General features: G+C 49.8%; 1 protein-coding gene across 2 annotated transcripts in view; it reads left to right on the top strand.

Annotated features, from left to right (window-relative positions):
- The window catches only part of EPHA1 (EPH receptor A1), a 190,301-nt gene that overhangs the window by 74,941 nt on the left and 92,067 nt on the right, over positions 1-23,293 (top strand). For both annotated transcript variants that reach the window (XM_069650305.1, XM_069650304.1), the window contains exons 2-3: positions 16,172-16,239; positions 16,334-17,000. In XM_069650305.1, coding sequence (XP_069506406.1) covers positions 16,172-16,239; positions 16,334-17,000 — 735 coding nt within the window. The remainder of the gene's footprint in view (positions 1-16,171; positions 16,240-16,333; positions 17,001-23,293) is intronic.

The raw sequence follows: 23,293 nt of genomic DNA, 5'->3' as shown, positions 1-23,293 counted from the left end.
ACTCAAGAGGCAAGGAATACTGCGGTTTATTATGAGGGATCACATACATGGAAGAACATCCACAGAGCTCTCGGCGGATCCAGGCTCGCAGGCTCGTTTTGTCAGCATCTGACATCACCATTGGCATCATCTTCGGGAACCATCTCAGAAACCTATCCTAACTCGGGATAGGCTGTTGAGTAGTAGGTCCCATATGGAACAGTATAGAGGTGCTATGGTATTGGCCTGTGTAGTGTCCGGTGGTACATTTAGCCATTCCCTAAAAGTTGTTACACCAAAGTTGTTAAAGTGAGTAGGCCCGTGATTGGTTGGTGACCCCCACTATCCACCCCGATAGTCCTCGGCCATGATTGGATGATCCATGAGCCCCCAAGCCATGGACTGACTCTGTTCTCAGCCGTGGGACACCTGTGAATAGTGGCTTGTGTAATTATATATCAGCAAGGTGCAACTGTGTGTCAGCATCATGGCGGTGTGTAGCCCATAGCCGTAATGAGCGCTCTCTGGTTCCCATCGCAGTATGGTAATGTGACTGTAACAATATTGTTGCAACTATTGTCTGGACGGCGGGACAGGTTGCTCTTCTCAAGCCGTAATCTTGGCAGCCCCTCAACCCGGCCTTTTTACCTGCGTGGAGACCGTAGTTGTGAGCCCAGGAACTCCGAATTATTCTGTATTTTGTTGGAGAGCTCGCTTCTCCTGTAAGAGAGCTTGGTGGTGGCTTTGCTGCTGCCACAGTAGTCCTGCTATGCATGATTGTGTGAGGCTTGGGGTCCCGTTTCTAGGCCGATCACGTCCTGCTTGATTTATTGAGCCATGGTCTGGATTCTACCATACAATGTCTTCTAAATAGTCTACAAGTTAGTGCGTTATGGCTGTCAGGTCCCTTGGGTGCTCCTGCCACACCATGGGGTTATTTGCATATGAGTACTGCAATTATGTACACAAACTCTTCTTGCTTCTTGCGTTACCACAGTACTGTAGCAGGCCCAATGGCAAAATAATAAACGTGCATTCACTGTATATGTCACTGTCCTCTAGCTATAGAGCTGTATACCAGTATTCTTTGTGTAGTTGAATGTGTGTATATGTGTGTATATGTGTGTGTGTTGTGTGTGTGTGGGTGTGTGTGTGTATCCAAAGTGTGCAGATGGCACATGTGCTTCATGTCTGACGTGGCTAAGTCGTCATGGCAACTCTAACGATAAGTGGCTTGGTATCTTGCTGTTCAGTCGAGTCTGTCCATGTAACTGTCTCCAGCTCTTGTCTTGTGTCTCTGCGTTTACTCGGGGCAGGATTGGCACTACTGATGGATTATAGGGTCTGCTGCGAGGTTATCTCTCATGATAATCGTCCATTGTGGGAGCAGTTGGAATGGGTGCGAGTTCGTAAGAGCGAAGGCCATATTGCAGCAGATTCTTCTTCCGGCTAAAAGGTCTTCCGGGACGGAGGGTACGTTCTGGTTCTCCCTCTTCAGTGTGCACGTATGCCACCTTCGTGGTCTCTATGCCCTCAGGCAGATCTGTAATGCAAGGTGGGATGGTGGGTGGTTAGTGGGAATGAGTGGAAAAGAGCAAGAAAGTTGTGATGTGCTGTTGGCAGCTTCAGTTCTGAAACACAGTTCACTGAGCATAAATGTGATTTTCGGAAGTTGGCTACTGTGTGCTGTTGTGCTATGTTACGTGTGGTGTGGTTTGTTTTGTTGCTGTGGTGTTGTGGAAAACATGCAGATTGTGGTGCTGTAGAGGTCTGGTTATGTTAAGTCCACAGTTTGAGGGTGAGGTTATTATTACTGGTTGTTGATGGGAGTCCTAGTAGTCCATCTACGTGTTCCACAACTCCCACCCTCAAAATCCTTCCAAATGTACCACATCTCCCACTCTAAGAATCCATCCAACTACACACTACCCCCCCTGAAAATCCAGCCAGGTGCCACACTCCCCCCACCTCAGGAGTCGATCCAGGTGAGTCATAACCACCCCCCCTGAAAAACCTATCCATATGCATCACACCTCCCACCTCCAAAGTTAAACCCACTGTGCCACAACTGCTACCCATGAAATCCACCCAAGAGTCTCATACCTCCCACTCCAGGAGTCAGTCTGAGTGTGTCACTCCATCCCCCTCCTCTGAAATTCCACCTGAGTGCATCTTTTTTTAATTATTATCCTCGAGAGCAAACTAAGCGTGTCAAATTTCCCAGCCCTGACATCCATCCAAGTGCATCACAGTTCCCTCTCTTGACATCCATCCAAGTGCATCACACTTCCCACTCCTGACATCCATCCAAGTGCATCATGGTTCCCTCTTAACATCCATCCAAGTGCATCACAGTTCCCTCTCTTGACATCCATCCAAGTGCATCACACTTCCCACTCCTGACATCCATCCAAGTGCATCAAGGTTCCCTCTTGACATCCATCCAAGTGCATCACGGTTCCCTCTTGACATCCATCCAAGTGCATCACAGTTCCCTCTCTTGACATCCATCCAGGTGCATCACAGTTCCCTCTCTTGACATCCATCCAAGTGCATCACACTTCCCACTCCTAACATCCATCCAAGTGCATCACAGTTCCCTCTCTTGACATCCATCCAAGTGCATCACACTTCCCACTCCTGACATCCATCCAAGTGCATCAAGGTTCCCTCTTGACATCCATCCAAGTGCATCACAGTTCCCTCTTGACATCCACCCAAGTGCATCACAGTTTCCACTCCTGACATCCATCCAAGTGCATCACAGTTCCCTCTCTTGACATCCATCCAAGTGCATCACACTTCCCACTCCTGACATCCATCCAAGTGCATCATGGTTCCCTCTTAACATCCATCCAAGTGCATCACAGTTCCCTCTCTTGACATCCATCCAAGTGCATCACACTTCCCACTCCTGACATCCATCCAAGTGCATCAAGGTTCCCTCTTGACATCCATCCAAGTGCATCACGGTTCCCTCTTGACATCCATCCAAGTGCATCACAGTTCCCTCTCTTGACATCCATCCAAGTGCATCACACTTCCCACTCCTAACATCCATCCAAGTGCATCACAGTTCCCTCTCTTGACATCCATCCAAGTGCATCACACTTCCCACTCCTGACATCCATCCAAGTGCATCAAGGTTCCCTCTTGACATCCATCCAAGTGCATCACAGTTCCCTCTTGACATCCACCCAAGTGCATCACAGTTCCCACTCCTGACATCCATCCAAGTGCATCACAGTTCCCTCTCTTGACATCCATCCAAGTGCATCACAGTTCCCACTCCTGACATCCATCCAAGTGCATCACAGTTCCCACTCCTGACATCCACCCAAGTGCATCACAGTTCCAAATCCTGACATCCATCCAAGTGCAATTCACAGTTCCCACTCCTGACATCCATCCAAGTACATCACAGTTCCCAATTCTGACATCCATCCAAGTACATCACAGTTCCAAATCCTGACATCCATCCAAGTGCATCACACTTCCCACTCCTGACATCCACCCAAGTACATCACAGTTCCAAAACCTGACATCCTCCAAGTACATCACAGTTCCCACTCGTGAAATCCATCCAAGTGCATCACAGTTCCCACTCGTGAAATCTGTCTAAGTGCATAACATTCCTCCCCATGAAATTCATCTAACTGTGACACCTGTGGCAGTCGTGATCTTTGTCTCTCTGCTAGATGCACTTTGTGGGTTTTGCCTTCATTGTCACCTCAGTGTTCCTAATTCCTAGGCTTCTCCAGAATTCATTATGCTGTCTGATATTTGGTACACACCCCATTTCTAGCTAGGGGGTGTGTTCACTGGCCTACGGGCATTGTCTGTTATCTATTGGGGAGGGTCTGGTGCACTACTCCTGTTCATTTGTGGGTCCTTTGCGGGGGTGTGCCTAGGCTGAGACTTTCCCTTCCCTGATTCTCCCCACCCCCCGGTTTCCCTGGCCTAATCATATTGGGCATGCCAGCTTCTCCTGTTTCTTAGTCGACCCTCTTTAGGGAGCGGGGGCAGGGGGCGTCTCTAAGGTCTCTCTTCCCAGTCCTCTCCCTCATTCCTCTACTGTTTTCAGGCTACTTTTTCAGTGTTTGGCAGGTTACAAGGTGTCGTGTTCGGAGATGAAGAGCCAGGTTTTAAGGAGTTTCCTGAATTGTGTGTGCTCCATATTTTGTATTTCCCTGGGAAGGGAGTTCCATAGTTTCCCGGCTAGGCGGGAGAATGCTGATCCACCCAGTTTTTTCTTTATGTGCTGTTGGGTTCTAGGCGGGTGTCGTTGCAAGATCTCAGGGTTCTGGTTGGTTTGTAGATGGCAAGTTTCTTGTGAATGAATTCTGCTCCCCGTCGGTGTATTGCTCTGTTTGTTATGCACATTGATTTGAAAGTGATTCGTGAACGGGAGCCAATGTAGCATCCTAATAGCTGGTTTGATGTGATCTCTTCTGTTGAGTTTAAAGAGAAGTCTGGCTGCCGCGTTTTGTATCCGTTGCAGTTTCCTTAGTAGACAGTCTGGCATTCCAAGGGATATGCTGTCAGCATAATCTATCCTGGACATGATGGAGGGATATGATGAGGAGTAGTAGATTTTCATTAATAGTTTGTAGGTGGAAGAAGCACATCTGGATTATTGTATTAATATGGGGTTATAGTGTAAACTCTTTGCCCATGATTAGTGTGAAGTTTTTCACAGCTGCAGATGGTGTCGGTGGGTTTCCCAGTTCTATGGGCCTTGGGATCCGCTGGTCGTTTCCTGTCTTCAGGTGTAATCATCATTTCAGTTTTGTCTGGGTTAATTTTGAGTTTGTTGATGTTCATACATTGGTAGAGCTCCTTGAGACACTCTTATTAGGTGTGCGTTCTCTTATTGTAAGTCACTGGGCATCATTACGAGGTTGCCGTTCTGGAAACGACAGTACCAGTAAGCTTGCTGGTACCATTGTTTCTGGACCGGCAAACTACGAGTTCTGTGAGCGGGTGCCTTTCAGCCCGCCAGGTCTGACCTGGCGGGCGGAACGGCACCCGCTCGCAGACCTTGACAGATGCACCGGCACCATTCATTAATGGTGCCTGCGTCCTCCCCATTCCCATTGAGTCCAATGAGACATAAATAGGAATGTGGAGAAAAAAATGTCGGCACCCGACAATGAGGAATTACCAGGACTGCCGGGGCCGTAATTCCCCGGTAAGTCCTCATTGCCGGGCGCCAGGAACAAATGACTCCGGCGGCAGCCGTGCCGTTTTTACCGGCACGGCTACCGCTGGACTCATAAAGAGGCCCACTGTATTTGAAGCTGATTTGTGCCTCATCTGCGTAGTTGTAGCATGTTAGTCCGTGTTTGTTGATGAGGTTGATTAGCGGTGTCATGTAAATGTTGAAGAGTAGCAGTGATGGCGATGAGCCTTGGGGTACTCCGCAGGTGGTGTCTTGGGGTGCAGATTTTGAAAGGTTCCAACCAGAATGTTTCTGTTCTTTCCAAGAGGAAGGATTTGATCCAGAGCGGCACTGTGTCAGTGAGCCCTATTTCTTCCAGTCTTTTTATTAGGATGTTGTGGTTGACTGTGTTAAAGGCAGCCGAGAGATCCAGTAATATCAGTGCTGATTTGGTGCCGGAGTCTGCTTTCATCTTTAGATCGTCCCATATTGAGACTAGTGCTGTCTCCGTTCCTCCCAAGAATCTGAAGCCTACTTGTGCCTGGTCCAGTAGAGGGTTAGTTTCAATGTGTTCCAGTAGTTGTTCATAGATGTAGGTTTCTTATAGATTTGCCAGGTATGGGATGTTTGAGATTGGTCTGTAGTTTGAGAGGTCTTCCACATCGCCCATTGTGTTCTTGAGCGGTGCTTTGTTGTAGGCCGTTTTGAATGCTCTTGGTACTTTACCTGTTGTAAGTGATTGATTGAAGAGGTTTAGGTAGTATTCCGATGGTGTGTCTTGAGCGAGGATTGATTTATAGATGTCTGGTGGGCAATAGTCTATTGGGGAACCTGCCTTGTTATTCTTTTAACCAGGTTTAGTCGTTTTTCTCTTGACATCTGTTGGAAGTACCACATTTTGTTTTGTAGTCCAGGGGTTGGCTGGTGCATGGTTTGGTTGATTGGTCTGCTTTGTATGACTCAGTGTATGTAGGTGATTATGTTCTTAGAATGATCTGCAAGATCGTTGCATAGTTTTTGAGAGGGCACTGGTGAGTTGTTGCATCCGGTAGGTTTCTCATCTCCTTTACGATGTTGAATAACTCTTGGGTGTTGGTGGCTTTTCTGATCCATTTGTCGTAGTGCTTCCTTTTAGCTTTGAGAATTTCGGATTCGTGTTATCGAATTTGAAGTCGGTATTTTAGTGTTTTTCCCTGGTCGTAATCTTTCTTCCATTCATGTTCTAGTTTGCGGTTAGTTCTTTTTGTTTTTAGGCGGGGGGTGAACCATCTAACCACTGCTTTCTTTCGTGATGGGACGAGCCGCTTTTCCGGGCAGATGGCATTTATTGTTTCTGCAACCCATTTCTGGATCAGGTTTGCTTTCCATCTATGTCTGTCGCATCCAATGATATGGCCGCTGCCTTCGCGGTTTCTAGTTGTTCTTACAAGTTACTGTTCCTGATGGTTTTCCTGTTTCTTTTCCAAATTGGTGGGTATTTTAGAAAATTTTTGGATGGGTTTCATGGTACTAGGATAACAAAAGGGACCTTGAGGTGGTCACTCCATAGTATTTGGACGGGCGGTGCTGTTTTGATAAGGTTTTATTTTTGGGCAAAACTGTGTCCAGGATGTGTCTGCTGTGTATGTCGTTCCTTTCACCATCTGTCGAATGTTCATGGTCTCGAGTTGTTTGATTAGAGTTTTGTGAGTTGGGGTACTCTTCTTCAAACCATATGTTGAAGTCCCCGAGAATGATCATCTGATCATGTTTGATGGCTAGATCAGTGACTGCTTTATGAAGGTGTCTGTGGAGGCGGTGTCATAGGTTAGAGGCTTGTAGACGAGTATGAATGTAAGGTTTAATTGTGAGCCTGTGTTAAAGTGGAGGATGAGAGATGCGCAGTTTTGGGTGTTTAATGGCTCTGCTGTTTTACATTTGAGTTGTTCTTTGAATGCTACTGCAAGTCCTCCCCCTCTATTTCCTTTCCTCTTCCCTTATTTGCATTTGAATTTATCCGGTAGGCAGCTGTGTAGTATGACTTTGTAGTTTTCAACTAGCCAGGTTTCTGTGATGAATAGGATGTCAATTTTCCCCCGTCGCAGACTAGGTCGTCAATCTCGGTTGCGTGTTTGGACATAGATCTGGTGTTGATTAGGTTGCAGTGCCATTTTCTCTTTGTAGTCAATTGATTTGTTTTGGTTTGCATCTTTGGGTGGTTTTGTTGGTGGTTCTCCTTATCATCTTTTGGAGTGTTCAGTTATTCTTATTTCGTCATTGAATAGGTCGGTTAGGTTTTTAATTGGGTTCATGGCCATTTCAAGCTCCTCTTCAGGTTCAGGATGGTGTTGGAGGTTGTCTTGGGGTTTGGTGATGTATGGAGTGCGGCTGTAGCTTCCCATCCTTTCAGTTGTTTCTGCCTTTTTCCTATGGGGTCCCGGTATCCTGCTGTCGTGTATGGGCATCTGTTCTACTGATCCGGTAGTTGTGAGGTATGGTGTAAGGTACAGTGATTTTAGTCTTGTTTTTGGGGTGGCTCTTGTTCCTGTGATGGTTGTGGCTGAGCGTTCCAATGATGCTCTAGAATTTGTCATGGTAGAGATCTGTTGTGGTTCCCTATATTTTCTTTCACGTCGGCTGATTCTCTGACGTGGCATGGCCTGGCCTTTAGGTATTTTTCAGGTTCCCTCATGGTTTCGAGTGGCTTCCCGTGATCCGAGGTTATTTGGTTACTGCCTCACGGTTGCGGGCGGCTTCCCGTGATCTGAGGTTATTTGGTTACTGCCTCACGGTTGCGGGCGGCTTCCCGTGATCCGAGGTTATTTGGTTACTGCCTCACGGTTGCGGGCGGCTTCCCGTGATCCGAGGTTATTTGGTTACTGCCTCACGGTTGCGGGCGGCTTCCCGTGATCTGAGGTTATTTGGTTACTGCCTCACGGTTGCGGGCGGCTTCCCGTGATCCGAGGTTATTTCGTTACTGCCTCACGGTTGCAGGTGGCTTCCCCTTGATCTCAGGTGATAGGGTTATGGACCCTCCTGTGTTGATTATTCTGTATTTCTTTCTGCCTTGTGGTTGTCCACCTGGTTGGTTTTGGGTTGGGTTTCTTTCAGTGGTGGTTTCCTGATGAGTTTTCTTTCCATGTGTAAAGTAGGGATGTTGCGAGAGGTCCGGTTGGTGGTTGGCGGTGGTCTCACGCTGTGTGCGGTCTTGATGAGTTGGGTTTGGGGAGTTGCGCCGAGGTCTGGTAGATGATGGACAGGACTTGTTGGGGGTTCTGGTTTCTCCCCTTGGGGTGGTTATATCCAACTAGTCTGATTTTGGGTTCTGTCCTCCTTCTGGTTGCTGAGGTTCCTGGCAGGATTCCTACCTTTCTATAATTGTTGAAAGTTTGTTTCCTGTCTTTTGCCTGGGTGTGTAATAGAGCTAACGAAGCTGCGCAGGTGAGTGGGAGAGCCCCCCAGCCTCCTTAGGCCTTGAATCCACTGCCTGTAACCCCTTTAGAGACCCCAGCCCCTCCATACCCCCCAGCGCAGGCCGCGTCTTTCCCCGTGTCTTTCCTGCCTCCCCTTGCGCCCGCCCTCGCTCCCTCCCTCGCTCCCTCCCACCATCCCTGATAGGCTGCCTTGATTTCCGTATTGTTGCCGCCACCTCGACCTGCACGCCACTTCCATCTGGGCTGCGCAGGTGAGTGGGAGAGCCCCCCAGCCTCCTTAGCCCTTGAATCCACTGCCTGTAACCCCTTTAGAGACCCCAGCCCCTCCATACCCCCCAGCGCAGGCCGCGTCTTTCCCCGTGTCTTTCCTGCCTCCCCTTGCGCCCGCCCTCGCTCCCTCCCACCATCCCTGATAGGCTGCCTTGATTTCCGTATTGTTGCCGCCACCTCGACCTGCACGCCACTTCCATCTGGGCTGCGCAGGTGAGTGGGAGAGCCCCCCAGCCTCCTTAGGCCTTGAATCCACTGCCTGTAACCCCTTTAGAGACCCCAGCCCCTCCATACCCCCCAGCGCAGGCCGCGTCTTTCCCCGTGTCTTTCCTGCCTCCCCTTGCGCCCGCCCTCGCTCCCTCCCTCGCTCCCTCCCACCATCCCTGATAGGCTGCCTTGATTTCCGTATTGTTGCCGCCACCTCGACCTGCACGCCACTTCCATCTGGGCTGCGCAGGTGAGTGGGAGAGCCCCCCAGCCTCCTTAGCCCTTGAATCCACTGCCTGTAACCCCTTTAGAGACCCCAGCCCCTCCATACCCCCCAGCGCAGGCCGCGTCTTTCCCCGTGTCTTTCCTGCCTCCCCTTGCGCCCGCCCTCGCTCCCTCCCACCATCCCTGATAGGCTGCCATGATTTCCGTATTGTTGCCGCCACCTCGACCTGCACGCCACTTCCATCTGGGCTGCGCAGGTGAGTGGGAGAGCCCCCCAGCCTCCTTAGGCCTTGAATCCACTGCCTGTAACCCCTTTAGAGACCCCAGCCCCTCCATACCCCCCAGCGCAGGCCGCGTCTTTCCCCGTGTCTTTCCTGCCTCCCCTTGCGCCCGCCCTCGCTCCCTCCCACCATCCCTGATAGGCTGCCTTGATTTCCGTATTGTTGCCGCCACCTCGACCTGCACGCCACTTCCATCTGGGCTGCGCAGGTGAGTGGGAGAGCCCCCCAGCCTCCTTAGGCCTTGAATCCACTGCCTGTAACCCCTTTAGAGACCCCAGCCCCTCCATACCCCCCAGCGCAGGCCGCGTCTTTCCCCGTGTCTTTCCTGCCTCCCCTTGCGCCCGCCCTCGCTCCCTCCCTCGCTCCCTCCCACCATCCCTGATAGGCTGCCTTGATTTCCGTATTGTTGCCGCCACCTCGACCTGCACGCCACTTCCATCTGGGCTGCGCAGGTGAGTGGGAGAGCCCCCCAGCCTCCTTAGGCCTTGAATCCACTGCCTGTAACCCCTTTAGAGACCCCAGCCCCTCCATACCCCCCAGCGCAGGCCGCGTCTTTCCCCGTGTCTTTCCTGCCTCCCCTTGCGCCCGCCCTCGCTCCCTCCCTCGCTCCCTCCCACCATCCCTGATAGGCTGCCTTGATTTCCGTATTGTTGCCGCCACCTCGACCTGCACGCCACTTCCATCTGGGCTGCGCAGGTGAGTGGGAGAGCCCCCCAGCCTCCTTAGCCCTTGAATCCACTGCCTGTAACCCCTTTAGAGACCCCAGCCCCTCCATACCCCCCAGCGCAGGCCGCGTCTTTCCCCGTGTCTTTCCTGCCTCCCCTTGCGCCCGCCCTCGCTCCCTCCCACCATCCCTGATAGGCTGCCATGATTTCCGTATTGTTGCCGCCACCTCGACCTGCACGCCACTTCCATCTGGGCTGCGCAGGTGAGTGGGAGAGCCCCCCAGCCTCCTTAGGCCTTGAATCCACTGCCTGTAACCCCTTTAGAGACCCCAGCCCCTCCATACCCCCCAGCGCAGGCCGCGTCTTTCCCCGTGTCTTTCCTGCCTCCCCTTGCGCCCGCCCTCGCTCCCTCCCTCGCTCCCTCCCACCATCCCTGATAGGCTGCCTTGATTTCCGTATTGTTGCCGCCACCTCGACCTGCACGCCACTTCCATCTGGGCTGCGCAGGTGAGTGGGAGAGCCCCCCAGCCTCCTTAGGCCTTGAATCCACTGCCTGTAACCCCTTTAGAGACCCCAGCCCCTCCATACCCCCCAGCGCAGGCCGCGTCTTTCCCCGTGTCTTTCCTGCCTCCCCTTGCGCCCGCCCTCGCTCCCTCCCCCCATCCCTGATAAGCTGCCTCGATCCCGACCAGCTCTCCGATTGTATTTTTCCCACCCCCACCGTGATTGGCCCCTTGACAGACAAATCCGAAACCCCCAGGGCAGCCCTCTGCCCGGCAGCCCCCTGCGGCTAAGGGCCCGAAGGCCAAGGGCGGCTCCTACATTGGCGGCTCCAGGATGTGTCTGCAGGTGTCCGCAGGGGACGCCAAGGAAGACAACAGACACCAACAAAAACCGTGAGTGTGGCATGGGTGGGGAATAGAGCAATCACTCTACTCCAGAAAACCTCTGTCACTCTATCTTACCTACCAATAACATAGAGTGCCATAATACTAGCATGTCCACACTTAGATAGAATTGTGAACGTTAGAATGTCCACACTTAGATGGAATTGTGAACGTTAGAATGTCCACACTTAGATGGAATTGTGAATGTTAGAATGTCCACACTTAGATGGAATTATGAATGTTAGCATGTCCACTCTTAGATGGAATTGTGAATGTTAGCATGTCCCCACTTAGATAGAATTGTGAATGTCAGCATGCCCACACTTAGATGGAATTGTGAATGTTAGAATGTCCACACTTAGATGGAATTATGAATGTCAGCATGTCCACACTTAGATGGAATTGTGAATGTTAGCATGTCCCCACTTAGATAGAATTGTGAATGTTAGCATGTCCACTCGTAGATAGAATTGTGAACGTTAGCATGTCCACTCTTAGTTAGAATTGTGAATGTTAGCATGTCCCCACTTAGATGGAATTGTGAATGTTAGAATGTCCACACTTAGATGGAATTATGAATGTTAGCATGTCCACTCTTAGATGGAATTGTGAATGTTAGCATGTCCCCACTTAGATGGAATTGTGAATGTTAGCATGTCCCCACTTAGAATTGTGAATGTTAGCATGTCCACTCGTAGATAGAATTGCGAACGTTAGCATGTCCACTCTTAGATAGAATTGTGAATGTTAGCATGTCCCCACTTAGATGGAATTGTGAATGTCAGCATGTCCACACTTAGATGGAATTGTGAATGTTAGAATGTCCACACTTAGATGGAATTATGAATGTTAGCATGTCCACTCTTAGATGGAATTGTGAATGTTAGCATGTCCCCACTTAGATAGAATTGTGAATGTCAGCATGTCCACACTTAGATGGAATTGTGAATGTTAGCATGTCCACACTCAGATGGAATTGTGAATGTTAGCATGTCCACTCGTAGATAGAATTGTGAACGTTAGCATGTCCACTCTTAGATAGAATTGTGAATGTTAGCATGTCCCCACTTAGATGGAATTGTGAATGTCAGCATGTCCACACTTAGATGGAATTGTGAATGTTAGAATGTCCACTCGTAGATAGAATTGTGAACGTTAGCATGTCCACTCTTAGATAGAATTGTGAATGTTAGCATGTCCCCACTTAGATGGAATTGTGAATGTCAGCATGTCCACACTTAGATGGAATTGTGAATGTTAGAATGTCCACACTTAGATGGAATTACGAATGTTAGCATGTCCACTCTTAGATGGAATTGTGAATGTTAGCATGTCCCCACTTAGATAGAATTGTGAATGTCAGCATGTCCACACTTAGATGGAATTGTGAATGTTAGAATGTCCACACTTAGATGGAATTATGAATGTTAGCATGTCCACTCTTAGATGGAATTGTGAATGTTAGCATGTCCCCACTTAGATAGAATTGTGAATGTCAGCATGTCCACACTTAGATGGAATTGTGAATGTTAGAATGTCCACACTTAGATGGAATTATGAATGTTAGCATGTCCACTCTTAGATGGAATTGTGAATGTTAGCATGTCCCCACTTAGATAGAATTGTGAATGTCAGCATGTCCACTCTTTGATAGAATTGTGAATGTTAGCATGTCCACACTCAGATGGAATTGTGAATGTCAGCATGTCCACACTTAGATGGAATTGTGAATGTTAGCATGTCCACACTTAGATGGAATTATGAATGTTAGCATGTCCACTCTTAGATGGAATTGTGAATATTGGCCTGCGTCGCATCTAGATAGAAATGTGATTGTTAGCACGTGAAAGTTGCATTAGAAAGTGTGCCCTATAGCCTCTCCGTGAATTTAGAAATGTGCCCAACATCCACGCTGGTAAATCGAATTTAGAAGTGTGCCCAAGACCCTCTGTGAAAGTTGCATTTAGAAGTATGCCCAATAACCTCGCTGTGAATTTAGTAGTGTTCCCAATAGCCACTCTGTGAAAGTTGCATTTAGAAGTGTTCCCAATAGCATCGGTGAAAGTTGATTATAGAAGTGTATCCAATAGACACTCTGGAAAGCTGCATTTAGAAGTGTGCCCAATAGCCTCTCCAGAAAATTGAATTTAGAAGTGTGCCCAATAGCCTCTCTGGTAAATTGAATTTAGAAGTGTGCCCAATAAACCTCTCTGTGGAAAAGTGTATTTAGAAGTTCGCCCAGTAGCTTTGCTATGGAAAATTGAATCTAGAAGTTCGCCCAGTACCCTCTCTGGAAAGTTGCATTTAGAAGTGTGCTCATTGAAAGAGCATATAACCCATCATATCACACCACCACGCTTACTCTCTCCTTACATCACCACTCAACTAGAACACAGAGATACTATGACACCATTCGGTATATCTGTTCTCATACCAACATCCGCCGCTTACTCCACATCATTCTATGTAAACACTGCTGGTATCACACCCCCAGCCAGGCGTTTTCCTCAGGCCTAACGCAGCCACATCCGTTCCGGATAAATCCTGCCAGAACGAACACATTCTCCTGATCTCTAAACCACCACATCTACCGCTAAGAAGCAGCTATTACACGAGTACCGCACGAGCTGCACACATACCCGGTGCTCACACGCACCTTTTTGACTCTCCGTTCTCTCTCTACTGATCTGAACTTCGGTTCCCAAGGGCGTTCAACCTACCAGCGCCTTCAGACCATACCAATGGTATATAAGGCGCTATATAAGTGCAAAATAACAATAACAATAACAATAAAATCATGTATGACTAAAACACAAATCGCCTAAACGTGGGATATCGGTGCCTAACACGATTTGTCCAAGTGCAAGATATGACTAGCCCACAAAATCTGCTCAAGTGCGAGAGATGGCAAATCTGACACAATTGTTTAAGATGAAATCAAATAGGTTTAGCAGACAATTCGTTTAATGGTGAGATATGGCTAAATTAGCACGACTCACCTAGAATGTATTAATACCTTGGTTAAGGGCACATAGATAGTGGGGGAGTGGCCTAAAATGGGTATACACCAGGAAGTGAATGTGGGATTGGGAGGGCACTGCTCTTTTAAATAAATATAGTAAACAATTCTCAATTGATAATTACATTTGTTAATTAAATGTAAGGGGCACCTTGGTCAAAAGCCCTCTGGCACGAGGGTATCAATAATACACAGCAACGGGTTCAGAGTTCCCTCTGAGCCCACCGAAGTGCTCTCTTTTTCATCCCTTGACAACAGGTTTCAAATACAACTCTACGTGCACTTTACGAAGCTTTCAACTTCATTTAAATTTAATTTCTCAAAGTCATTGCTGTGTCTTTACTCAGTCTTTTTATTGCTCCATAAAAGGCAGGGCACAAATAGACCTAGTGTTTTTTTGCCAATGCATTTTGGTTACAGATCCGTCTTCAGGGCTAAACGCTGTCCTTAATAGGTTAAATGATGTTCAAATAACTCAGTCTTCCAAGTCACCTCTGACAGGTTAAAGGCAGTATTGCACAGTCATGTGCTCAACAGAGCACAAGCACCAGGCAGCGTCAGTAAGTGCAGTAACACTTGTGCTTTGGGAGGTAATCAGCCTAAATGCGAGATATGGCTAACTAAACACAGTCAGGCTAATGCGAGATATGGCTAACTTAAACACAGTCAGGCTAAATGCGAGATATGGCTAACTAAACACAGTCAGGCTAATGCGAGATATGGCTAACTAAACACAGTCAGGCTAATGCAAGATATGGCTAACTAAACACAGTCAGGCTAATTCAGGGAATGTCTAACTAAACACAGTCAGGTTAAATGAAGGTTGTGGTTAATAAACACAATTCGGCTAATTCAAGATATGGCTAAGTAAACACAGTCAGGCTAAATGCAAGATATGGCTAACTAAACACAGTCAGGCTAATGCGAGATATGGCTAACTAAACACAGTCAGGCTAATTCAGGGAATGTCTAACTAAACACAGTCAGGCTAATGCGAGATATGGCTAACTAAACACAGTCAGGCTAATGCGAGATATGGCTAACTAAACACAGTCAGGCTAATGCGAGATATGGCTAACTAAACACAGTCAGGCTAATTCAGGGAATGTCTAACTAAACACAGTCAGGTTAAATGAAGGTTGTGGTTAATAAACACAATTCGGCTAATTCAAGATATGGTTAAGTAAACACAATCGGGCTAAATGCAAGATATGGCTAAGCACAGTCAGGCTAAATGCAAGATATGGCTAACTAAGCACAATCGTGCTAAGTGTGAGATAAAATGACTGTACAAACTGTGGGCTAGACGCAACATACAATCAGTTAATAGCGAATAAGATGAGATTAGATTGGGTTGGTTAGTGGGGAGCAGTAATGGCTGCACCCCCAGCCCAAACTGCACCTACCTTGTCAGTAGCTGCTGGTTGACGACTGCAGGCCCCACAAGCTATCCAGTTTTCCAGCTCTTTAAGCACCCGCACTGAGAAAACCTTACCGCCAGCATCTAGGAGGGCGATAGTTGCGCAGATCTTGGCGATCCCTCTTCTTGTGAATTGGAATGGGGTAAGATCTTCCTTTCCAAAACACAAAAAGCATTTGAACCCAGATATCAGGGGCCATTTTCATCAACTTGTTACATAGGCCCTTCGGTCCTGGTGCTCTGAAATCGGATGCTGCTACGATAATCCCTTGAAGGTTTTCAATGCTAATTTCTACATTCCATTCTCCTTCATAAAGTAATTCACAAGGTTCAGTGGAGACTTCTTTATAGAAATCCCTACAATGGGTTGCCCGAGCGTCTTCAGTCATAGAGTTGTTAAGGGCCCCTTACAGTCGGTTCCATTCCAATTTACAATTGTCCAAGCAAGATATTGAGTGGAAGAGGGGGAGTAACGGCAATCCTTCAAGGGGGTGAATTTAGGGGAAATTAATACTTCATGGTGTGAAAGAGGGAATGGTCACCAAGGGGAAGCCCCTCTGGCTCCGCCACTGGACATCTCTATATGGTAATGTGGTGCTTTACTCAGCCTATAACGCCATTAATGTGCATGTGTTTATTTGCAGTGAACTTGCTGGACACCGCTACAGCCCAGGCCGGATTGGGGTGGCTGCCGGATCCTCCGGAGAATGGGGTGAGTATTAACTGAGGTCAGGCTGTAGGACAGATGTGCCCGGGCTGCATTAGGTACTGACCTCTCTTTTTCTTCTCCTCCCCCCCTCGAGCAGTGGAGCGAGATCCAGCAGATGCTGAACGGGACCCCCACATACACGTACCAGGACTGCAGCGTTATGGCCGGTGACACCGACCACTGGCTGCGCAGCAACTGGATCTACCGAGATGAGGCAGTGCGCATTTTTGTGGAGCAGAAGTTCACTGTTCGGGATTGCAAGAGCTTTTCAGACCAGCTGGTAGCCTGTAAGGAGACCTTCAACCTCTACTATATGGAGTCTGATCAGGACCAGGGAATTCTCTTCCGCCGGCCGCTTTTCACCAAGGTCAACACCATTGCTGCCGACCAGAGCTTCAGCAGTAAGGACATTGGCACGGGAACCCTGCAGCTTAATGTGGAGGTCAGCTCTGTCAGCCCACTCACACGCAAGGGCTTTTACCTGGCCTTCCAGAACTTTGGAGCCTGTGTGGCACTGGTGGCCGTCCGTGTCTTCTACAAGGTCTGTCCTAAGACCAAGAGCCACCTGGCCCACTTCCCAGATACTATTGCTGGTGCAGAGCGCCTGGTGGTGGTGGAAGGCACCTGCATAGAGAACGCCCAAGAGGAAAGCAGCGGCCCACCCAAGATGCACTGCAGCACAGATGGCGAGTGGCTAGTGCCCGTGGGGCAATGCCAGTGTCAGCTAGGGTTCGAGGCCCTGGAGAGCGGTGGAGAGTGTCTGGGTGAGTACCTGTGGGGCAAAGAGTCTGGGCAATGTCTAGTATCTGCTTTAGTACAAATCACACAAAGTTACAACATCTTGAGACAGTTGATAATGTAATGCCTGTGACACAGCAACGTGGTCTGTCTTTGCATCTGGGTGAGACGTAGAGTTCGGTGAATTTTCTTAAAATGCTTCCATGAAGTTCCAAGCGCGGCTAGGTTTATGGTACCATCAGATTTTCTGCCTGCCTGAATTGTAGCCACAAACGTCAGAGCAGTTCAGAAGACATGAAAGGTGGACTCTTAAGCATTGGAAAAAAGATGCCGAAATGAAGAGAAGGGTGTCCGGGTGGATGCGAGGAGACAGTCCTTCATCCTCCTGATGGTGACTCTGTGAGTACTACTGAGGTCTGTGGATAGTAGTTACTAACTCCAGAAGAAGCAAGAGTCAATCAGGCAGGCAGATTCATGGAGCCTAACCCATGTTGCAGGGCAGCAGCGTCACACAAATGCAAGAGTCAATCAGGCAGGCAGATACATGGAGCCTAACCCCATGTTGGAGGGCGGCAGCATCACACAAATGCATTTGTTTCTGCCTGCCTGATTGACTCTTGCAAGAGTCAATCAGGCAGGCAGATGCATGGAGCCTGACCCCATGCTGCGGGGCGGCAGCATCACACAAATGCAAGAGTCAGTTAGGCAGGCAGATGCATGGAGCCTGACCCCATGCTGCGGGGCGGCAGCATCACACAAATGCAAGAGTCAGTTAGGCAGGCAGATGCATGGAGCCTGACCCCATGTTGGAGGGCGGCAGCGTCACACAAATGCAAGAGTCCATTAGGCAGGCAGATGCATGGAGCCTGACCCCATGTTGCAGGGCGGCAGCGTCACACAAATGCAAGAGTCAATTAGGCAGGCAGATGCATGGAGCCTGACCCCATGTTGCAGGGCGGCAGCGTCACACAAATGCAAGAGTCAGTTAGGCAGGCAGATGCATGGAGCCTGACCCCATGTTGCAGGGCGGCAGCGTCACACAAATGCAAGAGTCAATTAGGCAGGCAGATGCATGGAGCCTGACCCCATGTTGGAGGGCGGCAGCGTCACACAAATGCAAGAGTCCATTAGGCAGGCAGATATATGGAGCCTGACCCCATGTTGGAGGGCGGCAGCGTCACACAAATGCAAGAGTCCATTAGGCAGGCAGATACATGGAGCCTGACCCCATGTTGCAGGGCGGCAGCGTCACACAAATGCAAGAGTCAATTAGGCAGGCAGATGCATGGAGCCTGACCCCATGCTGCGGGCGGCAGCATCACACAAATGCAAGAGTCAATCAGGCAGGCAGATGCATGGAGCCTGACCCCATGTTGCGGGGCGGCAGCGTCACACAAATGCAGGAGTCAATCAGGCAGGCAGATGCATGGAGCCTGACCCCATGCTGCGGGGCGGCAGCGTCACACAAATGCAAGAGTCCATTAGGCAGGCAGATACATGGAGCCTGACCCCATGTTGGAGGGCGGCAGCGTCACACAAATGCAAGAGTCAATTAGGCAGGCAGATGCATGGAGCCTGACCCCATGCGGCGGGGCGGCAGCATCACACAAATGCAAGAGTCAATTAGGCAGGCAGATGCATGGAGCCTGACCCCATGTTGCAGGGCGGCAGCGTCACACAAATGCAAGAGTCAATTAGGCAGGCAGATGCATGGAGCCTGACCCCATGTTGCGGGGCGGCAGCGTCACACAAATGCAAGAGTCCATTAGGCAGGCAGATGCATGGAGCCTGACCCCATGCTGCGGGGCGGCAGCGTCACACAAATGCAAGAGTCAATTAGGCAGGCAGATGCATGGAGCCTGACCCCATGCTGCGGGGCGGCAGCGTCACACAAATGCAAGAGTCAATTAGGCAGGCAGATGCATGGAGCCTGACCCCATGCTGCGGGGCGGCAGCATCACACAAATGCAAGAGTCAGTTAGGCAGGCAGATGCATGGAGCCTGACCTCATGTTGCGGGGCGGCAGCGTCACACAAATGCAAGAGTCAATTAGGCAGGCAGATGCATGGAGCCTGACCCCATGCTGCGGGGCGGCAGCGTCACACAAATGCAAGAGTCCGTTAGGCAGGCAGATGCATGGAGCCTGACCCCATGTTGCGGGGCGGCAGCGTCACACAAATGCAGGAGTCAGTTAGGCAGGCAGATGCATGGAGCCTGACCCCATGCTGCGGGGCGGCAGCATCACACAAATGCAAGAGTCAGTTAGGCAGGCAGATGCATGGAGCCTGACCCCATGTTGCGGGGCGGCAGCGTCACACAAATGCAAGAGTCAGTTAGGCAGGCAGATGCATGGAGCCTGACCCCATGCTGCGGGGCGGCAGCATCACACAAATGCAAGAGTCAGTTAGGCAGGCAGATGCATGGAGCCTGACCCCATGTTGCAGGGCGGCAGCGTCACACAAATGCAAGAGTCAGTTAGGCAGGCAGATGCATGGAGCCTGACCCCATGTTGCAGGGCGGCAGCGTCACACAAATGCAAGAGTGAATTAGGCAGGCAGATACATGGAGCCTGACCCCATGTTGCAGGGCGGCAGCGTCACACAAATGCAAGAGTGAATTAGGCAGGCAAATAGATGGAGTCTGACCCCATGTTGGAGGACGGCAGCGTCACACAAATGCAAGAGTCCATTAGGCAGGCAGATACATGCAGTTTTCCTCTTAAAAGGAGAATGAAGCCCCTGTCTATTCAGGGAAACAATCTTAACAGACTGTGCCATGTATCACAAGGAAACATTTGAGATGGCCAGCCCAACAACCCAACCATACCTAGCAGTACAGTTCCTCCATATCAAGCCCAAAAGCAAACCTTCAATCCAATACCCACGCCCCCTTCCAAAGGAAGACCAAGAAAGGAGGGCTACCCCATAGAACCCACTCTGACAGCTAGCAGTACCGCATCGTAAACAATCTTCAACCCCAGTGTCGCATGAGTATACCTACTCCTCCTCCTCCTAGAAAACAAAGAGTATAACTGAAAAAAAAGAAAACAACCACGACAAGCGCATAGACAAAACCAACATGGCTCACGTGACCTCGAAAAGAGGCCCCGAGAAACTGTAGCCATCTATACCCAGAAAAAAGGTGTAATCCGTGTAGTTCACGGGGATGTAGCTCCTTACGCAAAGGAGGCGAGGGTCTGGCGGCCAGGAAAAGCCAAACCAGTTAAGTCTGGGAGGGTGCTAGACTCCAAATGTCAGGATATTGAGCAGCATCGAGACTCCCTCAAGTCTATCACTGCAGACAAATGAGATCTCAATGTGGGCCCTCGGCCCAGCAAAATGCACTAATAAAGAAAGGCAGCTAGGTGTTCAGGTGGGGGTCTCCCCCCTACGCGGCTCAAAGGATTTCTGCTGTTTTCCCCGTCGTCTGTCAGGGCCCGTAGGCTTGCGTGTCCAGCGAGGGCGATCTGCAGCACCCCCTGCATGGCCAGGGCCATCCTCTGAAGAGAAGGCAGTCCCAAGCCAAGTGGAGGCATCTTCCAACGGAACGTCTGGTCGTCACAAAGGAGCTTGAAGGGATCCCCTGTCTTTCCTGTAAAGTGAGCTGGGCCAAGCCTGTAAAATGCAGATCTTTGCACCCCTAAGGGGGTATTCTGGAAATCCTCTGGTATCTTGATGATATCCTCTTTTTCATAGAAAAAGTGAACTCTTGTGAGGACGTTCGGAAGATGCCCCTTACTGTTTTGATATGGTGAGGAGACCCGATGAGTACGATCAAGGATCATGTCTGCATCTGTTGGGAGGCTGAGGGTTAGAGTGGAGGTCCAGAGGAGGCTGGGGCAGTGTCCTGTTTGCTGAGGGCTAGAACAAAGGTCCAGAAGAGGCTGGGGCAGTGATCTTGTTAGCTGAGTACAAGATTGGGGGTCCCGAGGAGGCTGGGGCAGTGCTTTAGTTGGCTGTGGACTAGAGTGAAGGTCCAGAGGAGGCTTGAGCCATGATCGTGTTTTCTGAGTACTAGAGTGTAGAGGTTGGAGCAGTGATCCTGTTTGCTGAGGGTTAGAGTGGAGGTCCAGAGGAGGCTGGCGCAGTGTCCTGTTTGCTGAGGGTTAGAGTGGAGGTCCAGAGGAGGCTGGGGCAGTGGCCTGTTTGCTGAGGGTTAGAGTGGAGTTCCAGAGGAGGCTGGGTCAGTGGCCTGTTTGCTGAGGGTTAGAGCGGAGGTCCAGAGAAGGCTGGAGCAGTGATCTTGTTTGCTGAGGACTAGAGTGAAGGTCCAGAGGAGGCTGGAGCAGTGATCCTGTGTTCTGAGGGTTATGTTCGAGGTCAAGAGGAGGCTGGGGCAGTGTCCTGTTTGCTGAGGGTTAGAGTGGAGGTCCAGAGAAGGCTGGAGCAGTGATCTTGTTTGCTGAGGACTAGAGTGAAGATCCAGAGAGGCTGGGGCCGTGATTTAGTTTGCTGGGGACTAGAGTGGGGTCAGAGTTTAAGCGGAGTGGAAAGGGCGGTGTGGATGGATATTGCTGTTATGAAGATTGAGTCTGGAAAAAGAGGCCATGAATAAAGTTTGATTGCTGTTAATGAAGGAACATCAATGAAGGAACATCTGTTGCAAACCCACGACCAGTGTGAATAGAAATGGGGAAGGGGAGAAGGTTATTCGTGTTAAGGATGGGCAGTGTTATATGTGAGGTTGTCACTGTGAGACAGTATTGCGGTCAGTCTGACTCTAGGTCGGTCAGGGGTTTGTAGTCGTCTAATACAGCTGGACAGACAGTGTGTGGCTCTCCTGGGGTCAGGCCAGCAGTGTTTGATCCGAGGTAATCAATGTGTGTTTTCAAACACTAAATGCTGGCTTCTCTCACACTGATTCCCCACACAATCCTGAGTGTGCTGTGGGAAGGAGTGTGTGTGGTGTGCACACTCTGGCCACACTCCCTTGGTTAAAGACATTTGCCCTCATTACAAGTGTGGCAGTCCGGAAACAAGGGTGCCGGTAAGCTTACCGCCACCCTTGTTGCTGGACCGCCATACTACAAGTCTGCCTGCCGGGGCCGCTGCACCCGAACAGTCTGAGCCTGTTGGGCGCAGCAGCCCCGGCAGGCAGAGTTCCCATGGAAGCACCAGCAACGAAGCCGGTGCTTCCGAGTCCCCATTCTCAGGGAGTCCTATGGGACTCCATGAGAATGGGGACTTACATTTTCTGGTGCCTGAATTCCCAGACCGCTGGGACTTGTAATGTCCCAGTGACACCGGGAAACTAGGTGCCAGAAACAGTGTTACGAGGTCGGTGGTAACCCGCAGGTTCGACCGACGGTTTGCCGCCGACCTCGTAAGGAGGTTTATTATCACTCCAGGTGTGCGCAATACAAGGCCATTTCAGGCCCTTGTCTTCTGTAGGGCTGTCCACTGGCAACCAGAACAAAAAATGACACTGCTCTGAGGAAAAAGGCTTGGTGCACCTCTTGCAAGGAAAATAAGGTTTTATTTCACAAAAGAGAAAATAGCATGTCAGCAGCGGCATTCAATCTGACTGCCATAGAGCGGACTGTTTAGTGCAAGGTAAAGCACCACATCATCGCTCGCAGAGCGCACTGGAAACTTGGAAAAGGAGATGGCCCCAAACACGCAGGCAAGTGCCGCCCACAGATCGGAACTCCATGCCCTTGTGCAGCGGGTGGGCAACCTGGAGAACAGAGCAGAAGAAGCAGGAGGACGCGCTAGATGCAATAACATCTGTATTGTTGGATTTCCGGAAGGGATGGAAGGGCCTAACCCAACGGAATACGTGGAATCCATGCTTCTACAGGAAATAACTGGTGGATTACTGACCCAAGGGTTTGCAGTTGAGAGGACGCACACGGCGCTGACGAGGAAGCCGCCCCCGGGAACTCCTCCACGGCCACTGATTGCAAAGATTCTAAACTATCGAGATCAGGAAAAGATACTCGAATTCTTTCCGAAGGGTGGAACGATTGAAAGGGGGCCTGCGAAAATGACAGCATATCCGGACTACACCCTGCAAGTACAACACAGCAGGATGAACTTCGGGCGGTGAAAAGAAGGCTGAGGGAAACTGCTCACAAATATATGTTGCTTTATCCGGCAAAACTGAAAGTGTTCCACAAGAACAAAACCTTGTTTTTTTAAACGCCAGAGGATGCAATGGAATGGCTGGATATGCAGAGTCGCCCCCAAGAATCGGGTATCCAGACTGGAGCCGGAGAAGATAAGTAATTTGCCGCTGGGCCATCTCTGGTTGACATAGCACAAGACACTGGGACTAGAATATAGTACTAAATAAAGCTTATGGGGAAGGTGCTGCGGGG

This window comes from Ambystoma mexicanum, chromosome 3p, assembly GCF_040938575.1.
Source record: "Ambystoma mexicanum isolate Mex_15411 chromosome 3p, UKY_AmexF1_1, whole genome shotgun sequence".
NCBI classification, from domain to species: Eukaryota; Metazoa; Chordata; class Amphibia; order Caudata; family Ambystomatidae; genus Ambystoma; species Ambystoma mexicanum.
Note: the sequence above shows the minus strand (reverse complement) of the source record. Positions and strands in the feature narration are given on the sequence as shown.